Raw genomic sequence first — 23,775 nt, forward strand, 5'->3', positions numbered from 1 at the left:
ATGCTTTTAGATTCCTAATCCCTAAGCACTGGGAATCCCATCATAAACCTGTCCACATCTCTACCTAGTGCTCTCCCTTTAAGTCAACCTAAAACCAAACTCTTTTGACCACTGTTTTGGGCACCAGTCCTCATGTTAGCCAGAGCCACATTTTCTCTGACAACGCTATTGTAAAGCACCTTGGGATGTTTTACTGCATTGAAGGTGCTACACAAGTGCAAGTAGAATTTAGAATTCAACTGTAGCCCTGAATTTTCCATCTCAGCTGATAAATTCTATGGTTCATACAAACCCTGGGACCTTTCTGTTATGACTTAACTACTCACTGCATAATCCCCCTCTTGTTTTTCCTCTCCTTGCCTCTGATCCATATGCCTGCAAAAGCAAGCAAAATGAACAAGCTCCACTCAGACATCTATCAGTTCTGTTCCATATTGAAGGACTGCTATATCGTTGACGCTGCCGCCAATTTTCTCTCAGCTATGCAGACACATGGCTGTACTGCAAACTGGAACATACTGCGCAGTGCGGCAAACAGGTCGCGCACAACCAATGTGTGTGTGTGCAGACTGCGCCGCAGGGACTGCCCTACGCAGCAAAAAAAAAAAAAAAAGATGGGAAAGATTGGCTACAGCTATTTGGATGAAATGTGAATGTGAGGCCCTGTTGGCCAGTTCACAGAGTCTCAGAATTGTGTTACAGTGCAGAAGGAGGCCATTCAGCCCATCGAATGAGCAACTCACCTAGTGCCATTCTCCCACCTTCTCCTGGTAACACTGCACATTCATTTAGATGTAGAAGTCCACCCAGTGGGTTGACCAAGGAAGGTGCATTCATAATGTGGTTGGGTATCAACCTGTAAATCTTCTCAAATGTACGCCACTAACAGGTGGTAAGACTGGGTGATTCCCAGTCAGCCGTGTGAAGGAAAGAAAGCTAGAGCCCCGCCCGTCGCTATGCCTAATTCCGGCTACAACACGCACATAAAAGAGGATGTTATCGCAGGAACACAGACTCCTTCCGAAGGCCGGTTGGCTCAGTTAACTGGACGTCTGGAGTGGATCAGACTGGTGCCAACACAGGGCAGCACTTTGGCGCAGTGGTAGGTACAGCGCGAGGGTCCCAAGTTCGATTCCAGCCTCTGGTCTGTGTGGAGTTTGCACGTTCTCCCCATGTCTGCGTGAGTTTCTTCTGGGTGCTCCGGTTTCCTCCCAAAGATGTGCAGGTTAGGTAGATTGGTCATGATAAAATTGCCCCTTAGCGTGCAAAGATGTGTAGGTTAGGTAGGTTTACGGGGTTATGGTGGGGGGGCCTGGGGGAAGCCTGGGTACGGCACTTTTGAAAAATGCCTTGTCAAAGATGTGTGTGAATTGTGGAAAAAAAATATGCAACTCAGTCCTCAAAGATTAAAAGGCAGGAAGGATAAAGTCAAGTCCCAAATTAGGAGCATGCAAAAAATAACTTCTCCCAGACTACTAAAGGAATCTTGATCATCACGGCACACATTCTTGTATAGACCACGGAAAACAAGTTCACTGAACGCACTGTCGAGTTTACTAATGGGCATCTGGATCGGGCAGCAATGGGGACATTGTCCTGGTCTACTTTATATGCAGAAGGCAGGCCAAGGTTTTGGAAATGTGTGCAATGCAGAATGGAGCCATTTAAAAAGAAGACGGGAATGAAAACCTCTTTGGGACTATATTCCAATCTTCGTCTGAAGCCCAAAGGATTTTCTGTGGGAGCGCTGCATATGTTAAGTTGGATATTACATTAACTGGCTAGCTATACCTGAAAAGATTAGGCAGGGTTATTGATTGGGATGGGGGAAGGGGGTTCAATAAAATAAATTAATTAATTTTACATATACTGTGCTTAAATCAAGGAAGGAAACTACAAATATTAACAAAGTTGCATTGTTAAACATTTTAAAAAGGGGTAATTTTCAGAAAATAAGTGTATATAATCATAGAATCCAGACAGTGCAGAAGGAGCCATTCGGCCCATCGAGTCTGCACTGGCCCTACGCATGACCATCTTACCCAGTCCTATTCCTGCAACCCCACCCTAAGGGCAATTTAGTATTGCCAATCCACTTAAACTGCACAACTTTGGACTGTGGGAGGAAACCGGAGCACCCGGAGGAAACCCACACAGAAATGCGGAGAATGTGGAAACTCCCCACAGACAGGCAGACACCCAAGGTCTGAATCAAATGCATGTCCCTGACGCCATGAGGCAACAGTGCTAACCACTGTGCCGCCATTGGCTGGGAATGTCCACCTATTCCCTCCATGGGGTCAGTGGCCATTCATGAGGAGGGCCGCAAGTTAGGCTGGCATCCATCCTATCAAAGTGCAGGCCTTGCACTGTGCTTCACAAGATGGTCTGTCAGGCCAGGGTCTCCAACCCCAAAACTAAACTCCCCCATTGAGGGAGTTACCCTAGGCATAGGTTTGGGACCACATGAAATCTCATGGCATTAGATCAAGCATGAGTAAGGAAATCTCTTGCTGATTACCATTTACTGCACTCCCTCAGCTAATGCATTCCACTCTTCCGTGTTGAACACCACTTGGAAAGATCATCGAGGATAGCAAGGGCACCAGATTGTTCTCTGGGTGGAAGACTTCAACGTGCTCACCCCAAAAGTGGTTTGGTAGTGTTACAGTCCCAGCTGGTGTTACTACAGGACAAGTCGCATCCTCAGGTGAAACTAGGCCTGATAGATCCAACTTTTATTATTCGTTCGGCAATTATGGAGAGTGGCTACTGAACAGAGATTCAGTGTGCCGATGAACCTTTGACAAAAAAAAACATTTATTTTGTTATGGACCAGGGTTTAGAAAACTCCAAAGTATATCATGGAATTCACCTGACCTACAACCGTTTATAGATTTTGGTTACGATGAGCACAAGACCCTGCCTTTCAGGTGTTATTCAGAGGTCTTAGGTACTCGTAATCAAAGAACAAGCTTTATTCTGCATAATTTAGTTAACATTTTTATAAACACACACAGTAAGCATTTTTATCAACTACAAACATAAATACCCCACACAGTAATCTATGTATAACCCTTAATGAATCTTCTTTAACTGTTCCAATTTAATAACAAGATGCAAGTAACAACCAGAACCCTCTTTTCAAAGGTGTGGCCCAGCTTACAGCACTCTTACTGGTATAGAACTTGATACTCTGGTTTCATTTCCCAATCAGCAGGTTTGAATTCCTTCCAGTTCTCTCTTTTTAATTTATCAAGTTGTCTGGAAACAGCTTTTAAAATGAAGATAGAGAGACACTTCTTTTCAACCTGTGCAGTACAAAACCAGGTCAAACTCAAAACGAAAGTAAATCTCAGCGCCACAGCCAGCTCTCAACTCAAAAACGAAAAGTAAAAAAACTCATTTGAGCCACAGCCCAGCTCCACCCACATAATGACATCACTGAAGCCATGTGATAAGACAAAAACATTTCTTAAAGGGACACTCCCATGACAATTGAAGATGATCAACTTTATTAATCTATTCCTTCACCCACAACTATACCTTTATAAATAAATACAGATTCATAAGGGTAACACAAGTTATAAAATATATCTTACATTCACAGAAGTATCAATTTAGTAAACCAACAGGCGATCGGTGGTCAGACACACCACGTTCAGCAAGCTAAGTGACCAATGCCGTCCACAGCAGATTCTATGGATCTCTCATCACTACTGCCACACCACAATCGGTCTCATTGGAACTCTGGTCTTTCACACAAGGGTTTCCAATCTCCGCTCTCGAATAATGCGCCTTGGAATCATCCCCAAACTAGGCTTTCACTTGGACATCTTCAACAAGGTTCCACCTCCGGGATTTCAATGTCTGCTTCTGTGGGCCTCCTGTTGCTAGGCACCAGCACGGTTTTTCTGCTCTGTTTTAACTTCCCTAAACCGCTTCAAGGGTCGTAAAACCTCATTAAAAATGCGGGCTATACAAACCACAGACGTGCAGGTTTCCCCTTAACACAAATACAGAAATCTAAATTGAACTTAAAAAGCTAAAACTTAAAAGCAATTACCCATTTGTAACACCCACAAATAAAAATACTATCTCTATTTCCTAACAGCAGCGCTGCTACTGATGCAGCTGACTGAATCCCGAAGGACGTATTTGCCAGATCAGGACTGCAGCCGGTTGTGAGAACCAACACGGGGGAAAAATTAACTTGATCAGGTCCCCAACAATCTATCCGACGCAAATACATCTGCCGCGAAAGCATCATTGGGAATGATAACGTAGACAAACAAATTCTGTGCCCATTGGCTGATCGTACAAGGACTAGGGGACACAAATTTATGGTTTAGGCAAAGTTTTAAGAGGGACGTGAGGAAGAACTTGTTTACCCAATGAGTGGTGATGACCAATTGAGGATAGTGGAAGCTGAGACAATGAAATATTTCAAATAGAAATTGGATGGGCTTTTGAGGGTAATAAACAGAGTGCAATAGAGCAGGGAAAAGGAACCGAGTGCATTGCTCTGTAGGGAGCCAGCATGGACTCGATGGACCGAATGGTATTCTTCTGTGCTGTAATGACTATGAGTCGAGGGAATCGAACTACGAATGATGCCAAAGTACCACACAGTCATGAGTGGGCAAACCAGCCCCCCCCGCTCCCCACCAAGAACTCACCAACTCCCTTCACAAACATCTCAACTTGGGTTGGCCTCTGCATACAAAGTAGACCAGAACAATGTCCCCATTGCTGCCCGATCCAGATGCCCATTCGTAAACCCGACAGTGCGTTCACTGAACTTGTTTTCCGTGGTCCATGCAAGAACACTAAACATCCGTGTTTTAGCTGGGAAGGGGTAAGATGTGCGGAAAAGAATTTGCGAAGGAACCTATGGTACTGCATTGTGCAGTAAACCCATGATTTCGTCAAACAAAATTGATGCCCTTAAGAAGGTTCGAATGGAGGACGTGCGGCTGCTGGAGAAGACGGAGCACTGCCTTCAGTCTGAAAAGACAGATGAAAGTCTGTTCTTCATTGATACAGGAGACGTAAAGAATGTCCGGCTCCAAAAATAAAGGAAAATTGAAACCTCTGCAAACTGACCTAATTCTACAGGTGTTGAATGACCTGAGAAATACCTTTCTAAACAATGTGCAGCATGTGCAAACTTCACAATGCACATGGCTTTTTTAAAAATAAAACACGCTGAGACTTTATTCTATTTTGATTCTTTTTTTTTTTAATTATCAATAAAACCTCAAAACATTTGATTCAGGACAAGCTCTGCCAAGCCTAGTTTCGGTTCTTGGTCCTGCCTGAGCTATCGGGTGTCAGTCGTAGGAACGTTAATTGGCATCAATCACCCTGGCTTTGCTAGGAGGGGGAAAATACCCATAATCCCCACTAGTCAACCACCTTAATCAAGTTATGGAACATTACAGTTGCAGCAATGAATCGGGTGATCCGGTCTAGATTCCCATAACCGGTAACCAAACCCGTTAAAAATTAAAGTTGGGTGAAAGAATGCAACATTTCCATCTAAATCAAAAGCAGAAAATACTGGATAATCTCAGCAGTCTGACAGCATCTATGGAGAGAGAACGGAGCTAACATAGAACATAGAACAATACAGCGCAGTACAGGCCCTTCGGCCCACGACGTTTTGAGTCTAGATGTCTCTTTGTCAAAGCTAGAGAGAATGGGGTCAGATTTAGACAGTAGTGGGGGGGGGGGGGGGGAGGGGGCGCGTGGGGGCTGGATAGGGGGCCAGCAATAGCTGGAGATTGATAAAGATGTCATAGAATCATAGAATTTACAGTGCAGAAGGAGGCCATTCGGCCCATCAGGTCTGCGCCTGCCCTTGGAAAGAGCATTCTATCCAAGCCCACACCCTATGCCCGTAACCCAGTAACTCCACCCAACCTTTCTGGACACAAAGGAGCAATTTAGCATGGCCAATCCACCGAACCTGCACATCTCTGGACTGTGGGAGGAAACCGGAGCACCCGGAGGAAACCCGCGCACACACGGGGAGAACGTGCAGATGCGGCACTGACAGTGACCCAAGCCGGGAATCGAACCTGGGACCCTGGAGCTGTGAAGCAACTGTGCTAACCACTGTGCTACCAGGCTGTCCTATGTCACATTCCTCGTGCAAATAGAGGTTCATTCACAGTAACCAGCTCCACGGTCTGCTTCTTGCCTGAACACGACGATAGCATGCTTGAGGCTCAATGTTAAATGGGCTGTTACAAGGGGTGGCCCTTCATTTTTGAAAGTTTGATTTTTCAGCTTTCACCTGACCGGACATTTGGCGATTTGAACGGAGGACAGAGAAAACTGCATAAAAACGTAAGACCACGTATCGGAGCGAAGGTGAGAAACCAATAAATCCCCCCAGGGGAGCGAGAAGAGAGAAGAGGCATTTCCGATAATCCAGACATCCACTGAAACACACAACTGTCTCAGAGAAGGCATTGAAAATGTAAAGTACTGGGAATTGAAACAATATTTGCCACAAATGGGTCCACCCAAAACTTCTTGGAAATACACAAGGGGTGAAGTATTTCAAGGCCAGGCGGGGCTGCCAGTGGAGAAGATTGCAAGGGACACAGGCAGTATCGAGACCGCCTGCTTCCCCAGTTGAAGACTCTCTGGAATAAAAGCTTCACCCAGGTCAAGAAGCCAACTGCAGAAGCTTACCAGCGAACCAAGGTCTTGCAATAATCGCAATACAGAATCCACAAAATCCCCACAGTGCAGGAGGTGACCACTGTGCCACCATCATCATCTACATCGGACCACATCGAGGAAACCAGCTAACCCAGACCAGCAGTAAGTAGGTAGGTAGGTCCTAATGACTGCAGGAGGGCCGAACGCAGGGCATCACATTTTTATTGGGATTCAGTGGATAATAAATTTGCTCTTTAACTCAGGGAAAGCGTGGCTCCTTATTAGCTTAAATTGATAAATACATTCGGATTTGGAACATGCATAGCTTTATGAAAAAGAAACTCAAACCTTTATTGTGATCAAATGGGGGAGGTCGAGTAAATGGGAGCCAGTTCACCCTCTCTCTCAGCTCACACCCTTGCTAAAGAGAGCAAATATCCTCCACCAGGAACTCATCCTGTGGGGCTCGCGCTTTCCAAAAAGAAACTGAACCATCATTTTAGTTGCCAGAGCCAAAAGGGGTTCATGAAGAGCATGTATCACAAAATTGTTACGGCTCAGAAGGGGGCCATTCAGCCCACCGTGTCTGCACAGGCTCACGAGCTTTATGACTCCGTGCCATTCCCCTGCCCTTTTCCCCCTACCCCTGCACGTTGCCTTCAAATGGCCTCGATTGAACCTGCCTCCCACCACACTTCCAGGGCAGCGCATTGCAGACTCGACCCACGCGTCTTGTGGAAAGGTTTTTCTCTCACCTCACATTTGCAAATCACTTTAAACCCATGCCCCCTCATTCTCGAACCTGTCACGAGTGGGGAATTATAGAGGTGGAGGTTCCGTTGAATGCAAGAAAAGAAATAAACTGCAAGCTAAATAAAGAAGATTGGAGGATTTGATAAGTTCTCGGGGCAATTAGGAATGGGCAAAAAATTCTGGCCCGTGCACAAGGACAATTGGGGGGGGGGGGGGGGGGGGGGAGAAGTGATCTTACTATTGGAAATCTATCATCACTGCACTCAGCAGAAACCTGCAACATTGTCCCTTACTGTTCAGACAGGAGTTCATTTGAGAATTTCAAAATTAACTATGAGAAGATTCTTGTTAGGCAGGGGCATTAAGGGACAGAAATTAGACAGTTTTTAGATACAATCTTCAGGGACTGAATGGTCACTTGCTGTTCCTACAACCTCCATACTGTGGTGTAAATATTGCACTGGTCCAGTTTGCAAAATAGATTTTTGTTTGAAACGAAAAATAAAAGGTGAATTTTATTCTTGTTGAAACCTCCAAAACTGTTAACTTTTAAAACTGTCAAATCTTCAACCAACCATGATGATCACCATCAGTGCAGAGTTACTCAAATTTAAGTATCAAATTTCAATATCTCAATTCCACTGCAACACACTTAATGGCCAGCAGGTGTCGGTATAAGAATGCTCTATGACCAGCTGTGGTTCAGTCTGGTTACCAGAGCCCACTTCTGGCTTAAGAGAAATTAACACATTCCACTGGAGCAGAACAAAACATGCAGGGGTTTAAACATCACAGGTTTGGTAACCATCCACTTAACAGATGTCAAACCAGAGCATAAATATTGAACAATAGAAAATATTCACCCACGAAGAAATGCAAAGAGCAAAACAACTGGTATCGAGTTTTGTAAATGTCCAGACTGTCTCAGCCAGGTTTGAGAGATAGGCTCACAGCCCCGTTGAGTCTGGGTGCACCGCTTGGTCGAGGAGGTTACTCGGACGAAGAATTCAATCGCCGTTGCATCCTTTCTGCGTGTTCCCTGCTTTTGGCTCTCTTAGTTTTCAACTGTTGGACAAGGGGAAAGAAGAGCAAACTTTAGGAGGTTTAAACAGAGTAAACGAGACGGATCCAGCAACCGAGATACTCCTGCAGAGGTGGTGGCGTAGTGGTAATGCCACTGGATTAGTAATTCAGAGGCCCGGGGTACTGCTCAGGGGACCAGTAGAAATCAGAATTTAAAAGGTTGGAGTTAAAAACCCGCCTGATTTGCTGCAGGGGGAATGGTCAGCCAGTTCTTACCTGGTCTGGCCTGCATGTGACTCTTTTTCCAAACGGCCTAGCAAACCACTCAGTTCAAGGACCAGTTAAAAAGGGGCCTCGTAGCGGTCAGAAATCAGTCCGAGCTCCACTGCATCTATTGCTGTTTGGAGCTCGCAACCCCCTCCTCTCGTTCCCTGCAGGATGGGAAGTCCCGATGGATGCGGCTGAGCAACATCACTCTGCGAGACGTTGGGCAGACAGAACAACAGATACGCCCACCGTCATGTATAGGTAAACAAAAGTATGTTTCCCGGGGTGCTTATTTGCTGTAACCGGTTTTGATATATGTTTGTAATAAAATACACAAATGTATAGGCAAACAAGCAAAAGTTGCAGTTTACAGGTGCTGTCAAGAGAGGGAGTTTTCCATTTACAGACCACGGGGCAAGGCAGAAGCTGGAATAACATTTCTTTCCCGGGGGGTGCAGGGTGCCTGAAAGAGGACCACTGTGTTGGAGGGGGAAAAAAACAAAGCGGTACCAACAGCAAAACCTACAACTTTGAAGACCAGCTTACCTCCATTTCTAAGCAACGTCTCATCTCTCGATCAAGATCATTACACTTTCCCAGAAACTTCAGGAACGTGTGCTGTTGACGAAATGAGAAGATACGCAGCCAGTTACAGCATTGGTCACACTAGCGGTGTGAAAATGTTAAAAATGGGGTCAAAATCTAAGTGGATGCTTTTGAACGAAATCTGTAGAATCCCTGCAGTGCAGAAGGAGGCCATTCGGCCCATCGAGTCTGCACCGACCCTCCGAAAGAGCGCCCTCCCTGGGCCCACTGCCCTGCTCTATCCCCATAATCACATGCATTGACCATGGCCAATCCACCTAACCTGCACATCCTTTGCACTGTGGGAGGCTCCGAGGAGTTTGCACATTCTCCCAGTGTCTGCGTGGGTCTCACCCCCACAACCCAAGATGATGTGCAGGGTAGGTGGATTGGTCACGCCAAGTTGCCCTTCAATTGGAAAAAAAAAAAAAATTGGATACTCTAAAATTTATATTTTAAAAAACAAAAGAGAGTATAATGCAGGGAAGTGCGAAGTTAGTCGCTTTGGTTGTAAGAAGGTTAAAAAGGTGGGAAATGTAAAATTATTAAAGAGACTCGAGCGTGCCCACACGAGAAGTGCAGAAAGTTAGCATGCATCTGGCAGCACAGTGGTTAGCACTGTTGCTCACAGTGCCAGGGTCCCAGGTTCGATTCCCGGCTTGGGCCACTGTCTGTGTGGAGTCTGCACGTTCTCCCAGTGTCTGCGTGGGTTCCCTCCGGGTGCTCCAGTTTCCTCCCACAAGTCCCGAAAGACGTGTTTGTCAGGTGAATTAGACATTCTGAATTCTCCCTCTGTGTACCCGAACCGGCGCCGGAGTGTGGCGACTAGGGGATTTTCACAGTAACTTCATTGCAGTGAAAACGTAAGCCTACTTGTGACACTAATAAAGATTATTATTAAGTACAGCCAACAATTAGGAAGGCAAATGGCATATTGGCCTTTACTGCAAGGGGGTTTGAGAGGATAGTAATGAAGAAGTCTTGCTGCAAATGTAGAAAGTTTTGGTGAGATTGCATCTGGGATACTGTGTGCCGTTTTTGTCTCCACATTTAAAGAAAGGATATATTTGCATGGGAGGGGGTAGAAGGGGAGATGGTGGCACATTGGTATTGTCATCGGACTAGTTAACCAGAGACCCAGAGTAACGCTCTGGGGTCCCAGGTTCAAATCCCACCACTGCAGATGGTGAAATTTCAATTCAATAAAAGTATGGAAGTAAAAGTCTAGTAATGACCATGTAACCATTGCCAATTGTTGTAAAAACCCATCTGGTTCACTAATGCCCTTTAGGGAAGGAAATCTGTCCTACATGCGACTCCAGACCCACAGCAATGTGGGTGACTCTTAACTGCCTCCTCAAGGGCAATTACGGGTGGGTAATAAGTTCTGGCACAGCCAGTGACGCCCATGTCTCAAGAACGAATAAAAAATAGCAAAAGTTCACTATATAGGTCCCTGGGATGAGGGTTTTTTTGCCCTACGATAAGAGGCTGAGCAACTTGGGTCCCTATTCTCTGGGGTATAGAGAGGTGATCTCAGATCGAAACATCCAAGATTCTCAAGGGGCTCGACAGGGTATACGCTGGGAGATTGTTCCCATTTTCATTTCCGCTGGTCAGAAAATGTAAAACACGGGGTCAGTGTGCGAGGAGGAGAAAAGTTTTCACTTGGAAAAAAAGAGAGGTTGTGGATCTTTGGAATTCTCTCCCCCAGCTGGGTCATGGACACTCCATTGGTGAATGAGAGCGCACAGCTGTGCTACAAACAACCGTCTGAAACAGTTAAAAGTGGGGGATTAGGGGAATTAGTAAATAGTAGTTACGTTTGCTGCATATTTCATGACCAATGGGGGGGGGGGGAGGGGCTGGTATTGACCGCACACGAGCCCAGTGTGTCATCACAAATTGGATGGATGCAGAGAAACTATTTCCTCTGGGGGGGGGGGCCCATTGATGCAGACAGGGAGCTCCGAGAGTTGGTTGGCGAGTTTGTTCTTGATGGCGAATTCAATTCCATGTGTCCAGAGCTGATCCTCAGAATTTCCTCCCCTGCCTGAATAAGGTGTAACCACCGCCTTCCTCCCTTAGAACCCATTTGCCAGGTCTTCGGGTCTGTTGTCATGTTGACACCGACGTCAATGTTGAAGTGCTTGCGTTTACAGGCAACAAGGGCAGTTCTCGATTGTTTTGCTCGTTACCCATGAGGGCTCGTACATTCCAGGTTCCGAAATAGAATTGGATTTTCAGACCACAGGTAGGTGAGCTGCTGGATGCGGGTTACCAGCCAGGCTGGGGGTGGAACAGACTATTTTTGAGGCACCTTTTCGAGCCTCTTTCCCCAGGCGGGGTGAGCAGAGTAGATCCTAAAGAGGGCTGCTCAGTCGCGAGGAAAGCTGCTGAAACGCTCTCCTTTTCCTATTCCAAGGGCGAGACAACTGAATCGAACTCCACCACCTACCGTGCTGGTCCAACGCTAGGGACTTCCCGATCTCATGCTGCTGTCCCCGTTACCTCTCTCTGACAGACAGTAGGTCCAGTTCCACTGGAGACAGAAGCATAGTGGTGATCTCAATGGAGCAGTAATCTAGAGGCCCAGGCTAATCTTCTGAGGACACAGGTTCAAATCCCACCATGACAGCTGATTAATACATCTGAAATTAGAAGCTAGTCCTAGTAATGGCACCTATCATTGATTGTTGGAAAACCGTATCTGGTTCACTGTTGCCCTTTTAGGGCAAGAGATTTGCTATCCTTACCCAATCTGGCCTACATGTGACGACAGACCCACCCACAGCAATTTCTTTTTCACTGCACCTGCACGGCTACAATCCTTTGGGAAATAGTGAGAGAAGAAGTGGTGGAAGGATCCCTGAGCTGATTATCAACATGTTCCGAATGCTCTTTCACCCACAACAACATGTTTGACTCTCAAATGCCCCTCAGAGTTGGCATAACAAGCTACTCATTTGTACCAAGTATCTACACATGTCAAATGGAGCGCAGTGGTTCAAGAAGGCAGCTCACCACCACCTTCTCAAGAACAATAAATGCTAGACTTGCCCATGACATCCACATCCTATGGACAAAAAGAAATAAAATTCTGAACAGGGCCTCAACCGTCACAGGATGTCTTTTTACAGTAAGAAGTCTTACAACACCAGGTTAAAGTCCAACAGGTTTGTTTCGATGTCACTAGCTTTCGGAGCGCTGCTCCTTCCTCCGGTGAATGAAGAGGTATGTTCTAGAAACACATATATAGACAAATTCAAAGATGCCAAACAATGCTTGGAATGCGACCATTAGCAGGTGATTAAATCTTTACAGATCCAGAGATGGGGTGACCCCAGGTTAAAGAGGTGTGAATTGCATCAAGCCAGGACAGTTGGTAGGATTTCGCAGGCCAGATGGTGGGGGATGAATGTAATGCGACATGAATCCCAGGTCCCGGTTGAGGCTGCACTCATGTGTGCGGAACTTGGCTATAAGTTTCTACTCGGCGATTCTGCGTTGTCGCGCGTCCTGAAGGCCGCCTTGGAGATCGCTTACCCGGAGATCAGAGGCTGAATGCCCTTGATTGCTGAAGTGTTCCCCGACTGGAAGGGCACATTCCTGCCTGGTGATTGTTGCGCGATGTCCGTTCATTCGTTGTCGCAGCGTCTGCATGGTCTCGCCAATGTACCACGCTTCGGGACATCCTTTCCTGCAGCGTATGAGGTAGACAACGTTGGCCGAGTCGCACATACTCGTGCGACTTGGCCAACGTTGTCTACCTCATACGCTGCAGGAAAGGATGTCCCGAAGCGTGGTACATTGGCGAGACCATGCAGACGCTGCGACAACGAATGAACGGACATCGCGCAATAATCACCAGGCAGGAATGTTCCCTTCCAGTCGGGGAACACTTCAGCAGTCAAGGGCATTCAGCCTCTGATCTCCGGGTAAGCGATCTCCAAGGCGGCCTTCAGGACGCGCGACAACGCAGAATCGCCGAGCAGAAACTTGTAGCCAAGTTCCGCACACGAGTGCGGCCTCAACCGGGACCTGGGATTCATGTCGCATTACATTCATCCCCCACCATCTGGCCTGCGAAATCCTACCAACTGTCCTGGCTTGATGCAATTCACACCTCTTTAACCTGGGGTCACCCCATCTCTGGATCTGTAAAGATTTAATCACCTGCTAATGGTCGCATTCCAAGCATTGTTTGGCATCTCTGAATTTGTCTATATATGTGTTTCTGGAACATACCTCTTCATTCACCCGAGGAAGGAGCAGCGCTCTGAAAGCTAGTGACATCGAAACAAACCTGTTGGACTTAACCTGGTGTTGTAAGACTTCTTACTGTGCTCACCCCAGTCCAACGCCGGCATCTCCACATGATGTCTTTTTAAGCAGAGATAACACATCTTTGAAATAAAAACAAAAATAACCAGCAGAGGTGACACAGAGTCAAAATATAAAATCAATTTGCCCAAGTGTCTTTTCAGCACACCGCTGATATAACTCGGTGAAAAAAAAAAGACATGCAAGGCTTTTCACCTGCAACAGTAAAAGGAACAACAATTTATACAGCATGAGAAGAGTGCTGATTAGTTGGCGAGTGGACTCAGATTGGTAGAGGCATTGTCAGTGAATGCAGCAGAGAACCATTAACTGTTGACTGCCAAGTTTTTTTTGTTTCAAGTTCAAGCCAGGCATGTCGATCAAATGGGGATCAAACCAGGGAATGGCTGCTCCCCAAGGTGTAATGGAAAGGCAAGGTCTCTCAAATGTTTGAGCAACAGGTGAAGCTGGCCATTTCACACTGTTACTATGCAGTAGCAACGCAAGTGGTATTTCTCCGCTAACAGTATGCTACCATCAAGCCAAAAGACGTTCTGTCCATCATATAATTGTGTAATGCGGCATATGAATTTCAGTGCCAGTGTGATGTATCCAGGTATGTGCCAGGTATGTAGGTCGTACGTCCCAAAGACTGGCAGATCGCATCCAAAGTCTGGAAGATTGCATCAAACTGTGCAGCACTTTGGCTGCTCGCAACGGGCAAACTATAGACCGTTCCCAATCAGCCCGTGCTTGCAAAAACTCAGTTTCCAACATGGTGCTAAGAATTACACTGAAAACCAATTTAAAATTGTCAGGCTCACAGCTGGAAGCTGCATGTATTCACACAGTGCCCTGCCCTTTGCAGACAGATGTCCACATATTACACCTTTTACAAATCGACATAAGCTTGGGGAACATCCATTCCCTGGCTCATCACCCATGGCAATGCCTTGGCCAATCAGTAGATAAGCCTGGTTTGAATTTGAAACAAAAAGCTTGGTGGTCAATAGTGAATTGTTCTCTGCTGCATTCACCATGGCAACAACAATGCCAATCAGAGTCCACTTGCCAACTAATTGGCACTCTCATTTCACACAGAATAAATTGTTGTTTCGTTTTGCAAGTCTCTGTTTTCAGCAATACTCAAATTCTGTATACCAAACAATTATTTATTGACACAATAAATAAAACAATCGAACACAAAAAAAAAACATTTATTTTTATTCCTGTTACGAATAGACACTGGTTAAGGATAGTTGACAGGTTACAAAATGGGAAATGATGATTTAAGCTTTTGTTGACCCAATGATTTATTGGTCTAGGGAGGTATAAAGGAAAGTCAAATGATCAGAAGGCAAGGACAAAATCACTTTAGCAGAAATCATCGAGTGTAAAAGCACACAGCTTGCTCTGTGGGAACACGAAAATAAAATACAAGAGGCACAGAAAGATAGAGGGTGTCTGTGCAGCACGGTGGTAAGCACTGCTGCCTCACAGCGCCAGGGACCCGGATTCAATACCGGCCTTGTGTGACTGTCCGTGTGGTGTTTGTATGCTTTCTCCTTGCCTGCGTGGGTTTCCTCCCACAGTCCAAAGATGTGGTTAGGTGGATTGGCCATGCGAAATTGCCCCCTCGTGTCCAAAGGTTAGGTGGGGTTACGGGGATAGGGCGGGGAAGTGGGCCTAGGTGGGGTACTTGTTTAGAGTCTCAGTGCAGACTCGATGGGATGAATGGCCTCGTTCTGCACTGTAGGGATTCTATGATTCTAACTTGGCACCAAAGGCAACGTTTTGCCAGACGCTATCCCTAAAATACAACCACTGTACCAATAAGGATAAATCACTTTGAATCAATTTGGAACTGGAGAACAAGGAGCTAAAGGGTTAATTGACTCCCGGGATCCCGATTTTCTAACACTGTTGCCCATCGAAGTCCAGGGACAGGCTGCAGTTTCAGTACACGGTCATTTCTGAACCAGCCGAACAACACACAATCGTTTCCCAATGTCTCGTGAATAAATCAACTGTGTTACTTTACTTGGTAAAGCAAAAGATGTCTGTCCACTTATCTTAACGTTACACTGCAAGTGCCACCACACAGAACGTCTGTGTGATGACTAGAAAAGCTAAAAGAAAATAGCAACAGTAAAACGTCTGGAATTAACCTTCCCCAAAAAAGGGAATCAGCAATGAAACGAAATGAAAAATCGCTTATTGTCACAAATAGGCTTCAAATGAAGTTAATGTGAAAAGCCCCTAGTCACCACATTCCAGCGCCTGTTCGGGAAGGCTGTTACGGGAATCGAACCGTGCTGCTGGCCTGCCTTGGTCTGCTTTCAAAGCCAGCGATTTAGTCCTGTGCTAAACAGCCCGGTGCCAAGGAATTCACTAAAATACACAAAACAACATTTCAGAAAGGAAAGTGCGCCATTTTAATTCATACTTACTTCTCTATGACACTGTTTGAGACGCTCAATGATAATGTTGCATTCCTTCGAATGCAAATGCGGAGATAGATCCGGGTGCATGTTCGGTTGTAGTTTATTCTTTGCCAACTCGGAAGTAGATCCTTAATACAGACACCCAGGAGAAAGAAAAATGTACTCTGAAAGTCGGATTTATAAGTACAGGTCAGCACACACTTCCATAAATCACTAACTTCTACATTATCTGCAAAACGGCTCCTATTTACACCAACTCGAGCAAATACTACTCGTAGGTGAGGCAAGACTGGATGATGACTGAATGAATTTTAGTTGTTCTTAATGAAAATAAATCATCCCACACAGAGTATTCTCCGCTGGATTCAACTTTGGGCAGTTATTATAATGTTTAATATTTTTAATTTCTTACACTTCCTGTCAAGCTTCAAGTATTTCTCCAGCTTGTTGTGGGCCATGTCGCAAAGGATCTGCCAGCCATGTCACAAGGGGTCTAACTATTTAGATAGAGAATTATAGAATAGTTACAGCACAGAAGGAGGCCACACTTCATGCAACCATTAATTCCCAATGAGAATTTTGAATTTATATGGCATCTTTCACAACCTTTGGATGCCAAAATGCACTTTACAGCCAAAGAACTACTTCTTTCCTTTTTTTCCCCAAAAAATGTACTTTATTCATAAAATCTATCATAAACATTACAGAACATTTTGAATTGTCTTGACTGTACATTTCCATCAGAGTTACACATTCCCTTGACTTTCTTCCATTCAATTTTGATAACATTACACACATCGCTCTTTACGTTACAATTCCTTCTTAAATATTTACATTGTCATGTCTCTTTTATACATTGGAGTGTTAATGGCCCAGACCGAGGGGGGTTTCCACTGTTACCCGCCCCTCGGTGTACATTCTGCAACACGGCCATCTACAATACTGTAGCAAATGGAGCAGTTAAGCTACCACACAGCAATGTGATGCTGAGCTGGTAACCTGCTTTAGTGCAGCTGGTATAGAGACAGGGATAGGCAGGGACTCCGCTGCTCTTTGAAATAGTGTCGTTGGACCTAAGACATCGACCTGAAAAGAGAAGACGACAATGGCCTCGGTTTAAGGTTACCTCAAAAGGAACGACACCCCTGGCACAGCAGCACACCCTGGGAGTCTCCGCTTAGATCGCGGACAAAGGGTTTCACTCATTTCATCAACACAACATAGGTGAAATTGGCTGAATCAGTTCACAAGACAGAGAAATTTTAAACACAAGTTACCCCAATTTCCGCAAACTACAAAATATATATAAAAACCAGTTCGAAATAATGAGGATGGCCAGTTTTCACTAATTGTGTCCCATCAAGGAGGCTCTTCACATCGAGGTCATTAGACATTGAAAGGTTTTTCATTTCAACAAAAATACAACAATATTACCAGGTGTATACCTAGAAAATATAACACGCACTGAACCATTTTCAAGGTTTGAAAAGTTAGGTTACTCACAGGTGGTAGATTAGACACTTATCACAGAAAAAAATGAATAAACCTATTTTGCTAAAGCTACAACACTAGCATCTGCCAGACAACATAGAAAATTACCCAGATATGTCCTGCTAAAAAAATAGGACAAATCCAGTCCAGCCAATATTATTGCCCTATCAGTCTCCTGGAAGTCATCATCAAAATAACACAGAGTCATTGACAATGTTTTAGCCTCAGCCCAAATATGGTCAAAGGAGCTGAATTGCGGAGACAGGAGTGTAACTATTCTTGACATAAAAGGAGACATTTAATAATAATCTTTGTCACAAGTAGGCTTCCATTAACACTGCAATGAAGTTGCTGTGAAAATCCCCTTTATCCAGGCCGGAAAGTTGGACTCGGATTGCGGGACGGTTGCGAGGGGATGTCGAGAGGGGATTACTGTTTTCTTTTTGGGTGCTGGGTGGAGTAGGGTGAAATGGTTCGTAATGGGGGTTTGGTGAGAGTGTGGGCGTCGGTGGTTGGAAGAGGGGGCCCCATTGAGGGGAGAGGGGGGGGTGGTGGAGAAAGGAGGCCTGGGGTGGGGGAGCTGGGATCAGGCCGCGAAAGGGAGCTGGTGCAGGCATGCGGCTGGCGGGGGGGGTGGGGGGTGCAGGCAGCCCCCTAATCCGGCTGATAACTTGGAATGTGAGAGGCCTGAATGGGCCGGTCAATGTGTTCGCGCATCTGAAGGGAATGAAGGCAGATGTGGTCATGCTCCAGGAGACGCATTTGAGGGTGGCAGACCAGGTTAGGCTGAGAAAGGGGTGGGTGGAGCAGGTTTTTCATTCAGGGTTGGACGCAAAGAATCGAGGGGTGGCGATTTTGGTGGGGAAGCAGGTGTCGTTTGAGGTGCTGAGCATCGTGGCAGACAATGGAGGTCGGTACGTGATGGTGAGCGGTAAGCTGCAGGTGGTCTTGGTGAATGTGTATGCCCTGAATTGGGACGATGCCGGATTTATGCGGCGCATGTTGGGCCGGATTCTGGACCTGGAGGCAGGGAGCTTGATAATTGGGGGGGGGGGTATTCGGCCATAGCCATCTCAGACCATGCCCCGCACTGGGTGGAGCTCGAGCTACGGGAGGAGAGGGACCGGCGCCCGCTGTGGCGTCTGGAGGTGGGTTTGCTGGCAGATGAGGTGGTGAGCGGGCGGATCTGGGGGTTCATTGAAAGATACCTAGAGGTGAACGATAACGGGGAGGTGCAGGAAGGGGTGGTCTTGGAGACGCTGAAGGCGATGATTAGGGGCGAGCTAATCTCCACTAGGGCCCACAAGGAGGGGAAGGAGAGGTGAGAGAGGGAGAGGTTGGTGGGGGAGATAAGGGTGGATAGGAGGTATGCAGTGGTCCCCGAGGAGGGGCTACTCAAGGAGCAACAAAGCCTCCAGGCCGAGTTCGACCTGTTGACTACCAAGAAGGCAGGGGTGCAGTGGAGGAAAGCGCAAGGGGCGGTGTATGAGTACGGGGAGAAGTCTAGCCGGATGCTGACACACAAGTTTCGGAAGCGGGAGGCGGCGAGGGGGATTGGGGGAGTTAGGGATAAAGAGGGGAGCACGGTGATCCACGAGGGCCAGACGGGTTTCGGGAAGGGAAGGCAGCTAAACACCAATGTGCAGAGGCTCCTAAATGTAATCATGGTGCCTGCAGTGGAGGGGGAAGTGGAGATAGTGGCGGCTATGAATGCGGAGAAGGCCTTCGATAGGGTGGAGTGGGGGTACCTGTGGGAAGTGTTGAGGAGGTTTGGGTTCGGGGAGGGGTTTGTTAGTTGGGTTGACGACCTGTTACTGTATGTGGCAGACCCGGTGGGGGGGGATGCCGGAGGTGATACGGATTCTCAAGGAGTTTGGGGACTTCTCCGGTATAAGCTCAACGTGGGGAAGAGTGAGCTCTTCGTGATACACCCAGGGGACCAGGGAAGGGGGATAGACGAGCTTCCACTGAAGAGGGCGGAAAGGAGTTTTCAGTATCTGGGGATCAAGGTGGCCAGGAGCTGGGGGGCCCTACACAAGCTCAACTTGACGAGGCTGGTGGAGCAGATGGAGGAGGAGTTTAAAAGGTGGGATATGCTGCCACTCTCCCTGGCGGGTAGGGTACAGTCGGTGAAGATGACGGTGCTCCCGAGGTTCCTTTTTATATTCCAGTGCCTCCCCATCCTGATCCCTAAAGGCCTTTTCTAAGCAGGTCAGCAGGAGCATTATGGTGTTTGTATGGGCGAAAAAGACCCCGAGGGTGAGAAGGGTGTTTCTGGAACGGAGCAGGGACAGAGGAGGGCTAGCGTTGCCTAATCTGTGTGGGTACTACTGGGCTGCCAATGTGGCGATGATACGCAAGTGGGTAATGGAGGGGGAGGGGACAGCGTGGAAGAGGCTGGAGATGGCGTCCTGCGTGGGCACAAGCCTGAGAGTGCTGGTGACGGCACCGCTGCCGCTCCCGTCGACAAGGTACACCACGAGTCCAGTGGTGGCGGCGACCCTCAAAATTTAGGGGCAGTGGAGACGCCACATGGGGGAGGCAGAGGCTTCGGTGTGGTCCCCGATCCGAGAGAACCATCGGTTTGTCCCGCGGAGAATGGATGGGGGTTCCTGAGCTGGCACAGGGCAGGTATTAGAAGGATGGGGGACCTACTTATAGATGGGACGTTTGCGAGCCTTGGGGCGTTGGAGGAAAAATTCAGGCTCCCTCCCTGGAAATGCTGTCAGGTACATGCAGGTAAGGGCGTTTGTAAGACGGCAGGTGAGGGAATTTCCGCTGCTGCCAGCACGTAGGATCCAGGATAGGGTGCTCTCGGGGGGGGGGGGGGTTGGAGAAGGCAAGGTCCTGGTGATCTACCAGGAGATGCAGGAGGAGGAGGAGGAGGAGGCCTCGGTGGAGGAGCTGAAAGGTAAATGGGAGGAGGAGCTGGGGGAGGAGATAGACGAGGGTACGTGGGTGGGCGCCCTGGGTAGGGTAAATTCTTCCTTCTCTTGCGCCAGGCTTCGCCTGATACAATTTAAGGTTCTGCACATGACTGGGGCAAGGCTGAGTCGGTTTTTTGGAGTGGAGGACATGTGTGAGAGGTGTTCGGGGAGCCCAGCAAATCATGCCCACATGTTCTGGGCGTGCCCAGCACTGGATGGGTTCTGGAGGGGCGTTGCAAAGACGGTGTCTAAGGTGGTAAACACCCGGGTTAAGCTGAGCTGGGGGTTGGCACTATTTGGGGTAGCGGACGAGCCAGGAGTGCAGGAGGCAAAAGAGGCCGGTATTCGGGCATTTGCGTCCCTGGTAGCCCGGCGGAGGATTCTATTACAGTGGAAGGATGCGAGGCCCCCAAACGTGGAAGCCTGGATCAGCGACATGGCAGGGTTCATTAAATTGGAGAGGGTAAAATTTGCCTTAAGAGGATCTGTGCAAGGGTTCTTCAGACGGTGGCAACCATTCCTAGACTTTCTAGTGGAGCATTAGGAGTTGGACAGCAGCAGCAGCAACCCCGGGTGGGGTACTTTGTGTTTACTACTGTGTTTATTATCGTTTAAAGGGGGGCTTGTATGTTGGGGGAATACGTGACATAGCTACAAGATGTTTATTTATGTGTTCTTTGTTTTTTCTTCCCCATGTTGAAAATATGTAAAATATTAGAATAAAAATATATTTTTTTAAAGTTATGGAAAACGTTTAATTATTCATATAACAGAACCATCAACTTCAAATGGTCAAAACAAAATAAATATTTACACTTTGGACGCAGAGGCTCTCACAGTCAACGTTGTGGGCAATCGGCACGCATCTCACTTGCTCTTGCTTTATGCCTGAATCACTTCAGACACACCGGTAGGAAAAAGGATTACAGACGGAAATCAGCAGAATGCAGCAACCCCACGTGTGGGCAACAGTCAACAAAATGTTGCATGGGTCGCTCTCAGAAACCAGGTGGGCTGCATGTGGACCATGGGTCGCAAGTGGACCGGGCCGCAGGTTGCCCATCACTGATCTACAAGATGATTTGCAGTAACTCACCAAGACTACTTGGACTGTCAAATCCACAACCTCTACCACGGTGGAGGACAAGGGCAGCAGATGCATGGGAACACTACCACCTCCAAACTCCCTTCTAAGTCACACGCCATTCTGACTTGGAAACATATCGCCGTTCCTTCCTGGCCACCAGGACAAAAATCCTGGAGCTCCCTCCCCAACAGCACCATGGATGTACCCATGACATAGGGGCTGCAACAGTTCAAGGCAGCAGCTCACCGCCACCTTCTCAAGGGCACATGGGGATGGGTAAATATACAAACTGTCTGTCATTCTGCTACACCAACTGATTGCATTGGTTCATAGAAATTTACAATTATGCATCCTTGGGTTTATTAAATATTAACCATAAGGTTCACTACATCAAATCAGCATAATTTACACCCAATATCCTGATTACACTCAAAAGGCAGGAACACACTCCCAAGCCTTGAACTGGAATGTATTTTGAGCCATACAACCGCATGACCTTCTGACTCAAGGGGGAAATGAGTGCTAGCACAGAAGCACAGCTAAATGCAGTTGTTGTGGTCACATAAGCAAATGGGACACGGCAAGGAGATAAATGAGCAGTGAATTGTTGAATAAAGTCTTCCTGGGACAGTGGACAGAGCTCAGGCACGTCACACAGGAAGAAATAAATTAATTCCTGCTCTCACACCCACAACTCCTGGTGCCTTGGAACTTCGGCGTTTAATTTTATTTCCAACTTCTAGTCAGCTTAAGACAAGTTTTTTTTTAAATGACTCCCAGAGTTTAATGCATTATTGCCCCCTATACAGAACTCACCTTCCGCTTTCAGGTGTCACAGAACCTTGTGTAACTGCATGGCAGGAAGTAACAATTTGTTTGTGATTGACAGGTGAACGGACCATTCAGATAGTCCCATTTCAACGCCTGTCAAATATAAACCTCCAATAGGCAGGGGAGGAAGGGGCGGGTGTATCCGGACTCGACCAATCAGAGAACAAGGGAGGCGGAGGCTGTAGAGCAGGAACTGTCAGTGGGCAAGAGGGAGGGTTTAAAGGGACAGGCACATCAAACACATAAAAAAATCTGAGCGAGCATTTGTATCCTCTGTGGCTATACATTTGGGATGATCAATCAGCTATAATACTGAATGGGAGAGCGAGTGGAGTATTGCTCAATCTATCTCCAATTTCTTAAATTATTAACTCCTGAATTGGAATCAATTAAATGATAAAAACACAAACAATTAACTGCAAAAATATAATAAAGCAAGTTTCCTGTATACACAATGCACTCCAGACCTTACACTGTGCAACGGTCATGAGTACCCAGGGGCATAGACGCACAATCATCTTACAGGACAGAAGGCTGCCACCAGAGTCCTTCTGTAATAATAATCTTTATTAGTGTCACAAATAGGCTTACATTAACACTGCAATGAAGTTACTGTGAAAATCCCCGAGTCGCCACACTCCGTACACAGGGTGGGAATTCAGAATATCCAATTCACGTGACAAGCCGTCTTTCAGGACTTGTGGGAGGAAACCAGAGCACCCGGAGGAAACCCGCGCAGATACGGGGAGAACATGCAGACTCCACACAGAGAGTGACCCAAGCCGGGAATCAAACCTGGAAACCTGGTGCTGTGAAGCAACAGTGCTAACCATGATTCAATGTCAAGTTTTATTGAATTATTCTCATTCTATAAAGTACCTTGGGATGATTTGCTACATTAAAAGTGCTATATGTACAAACTGACCCCTGTGTTTCCTCTTTTGCAACAGTGAATACACTTCAAAAAGTATTCAATTGGCTATAAATGAGGCTGAGATGTTGAGAGGTTGTGAAGGAGCTGTATAAATTATAGTATATCTTATTTTATATATAGGATTAAATTAAATGCTTCAACCTGACTGGATTTTCAAATGAGGTAACCAGTTAATTATTTTATTTTCTGTCTGTTAAGAAGAAAAATAACTGTTTTCCCCCTTTCGCTATTCCTTGGTGCTCAACACCACTCTGGGCTCTGCTGTCCAATAATCATATGACGCTTAACTATCAGCAAAAGAGCCATTTCCCCCTCCCACCTATTTTCAATATTTTTATATCTGGTGAAGCAAAATGTACAAAGCTAATTTTTTAAAAAACCAATAGCTTTTAATGCCCCGATGATTTTCACTAGGATTGCGCACAGCAGTGGCCT

General features: G+C 46.6%; 1 protein-coding gene across 2 annotated transcripts; it reads right to left on the reverse strand.

Annotated features, from left to right (window-relative positions):
* Positions 1 to 2,954: 2,954 nt before the first annotated feature.
* Positions 2,955 to 22,440, reverse strand: cmc2 (C-x(9)-C motif containing 2). 2 transcript variants are annotated; one of them, XM_072517843.1, is made up of 4 exons: positions 22,392 to 22,440; positions 16,077 to 16,198; positions 9,265 to 9,336; positions 2,955 to 8,493 (listed from the first exon to the last, which is right to left on the reverse strand). In XM_072517843.1, the coding sequence occupies exons 2-4, from the start codon at positions 16,155 to 16,157 to the stop codon at positions 8,419 to 8,421; spliced, it is 228 nt and encodes a 75-aa protein (XP_072373944.1). In that variant the 5' UTR covers positions 16,158 to 16,198; positions 22,392 to 22,440; the 3' UTR covers positions 2,955 to 8,418. The 2 variants fall into 2 exon arrangements, with proteins under 2 accessions (XP_072373944.1, XP_072373945.1); XM_072517844.1 differs by having other exon boundaries at positions 16,077 to 16,234; positions 22,392 to 22,430.
* Positions 22,441 to 23,775: the final 1,335 nt, after the last annotated feature.

The sequence above is a fragment of the Scyliorhinus torazame genome, chromosome 10, assembly GCF_047496885.1.
Source record: "Scyliorhinus torazame isolate Kashiwa2021f chromosome 10, sScyTor2.1, whole genome shotgun sequence".
Lineage (NCBI taxonomy): Eukaryota > Metazoa > Chordata > Chondrichthyes > Carcharhiniformes > Scyliorhinidae > Scyliorhinus > Scyliorhinus torazame.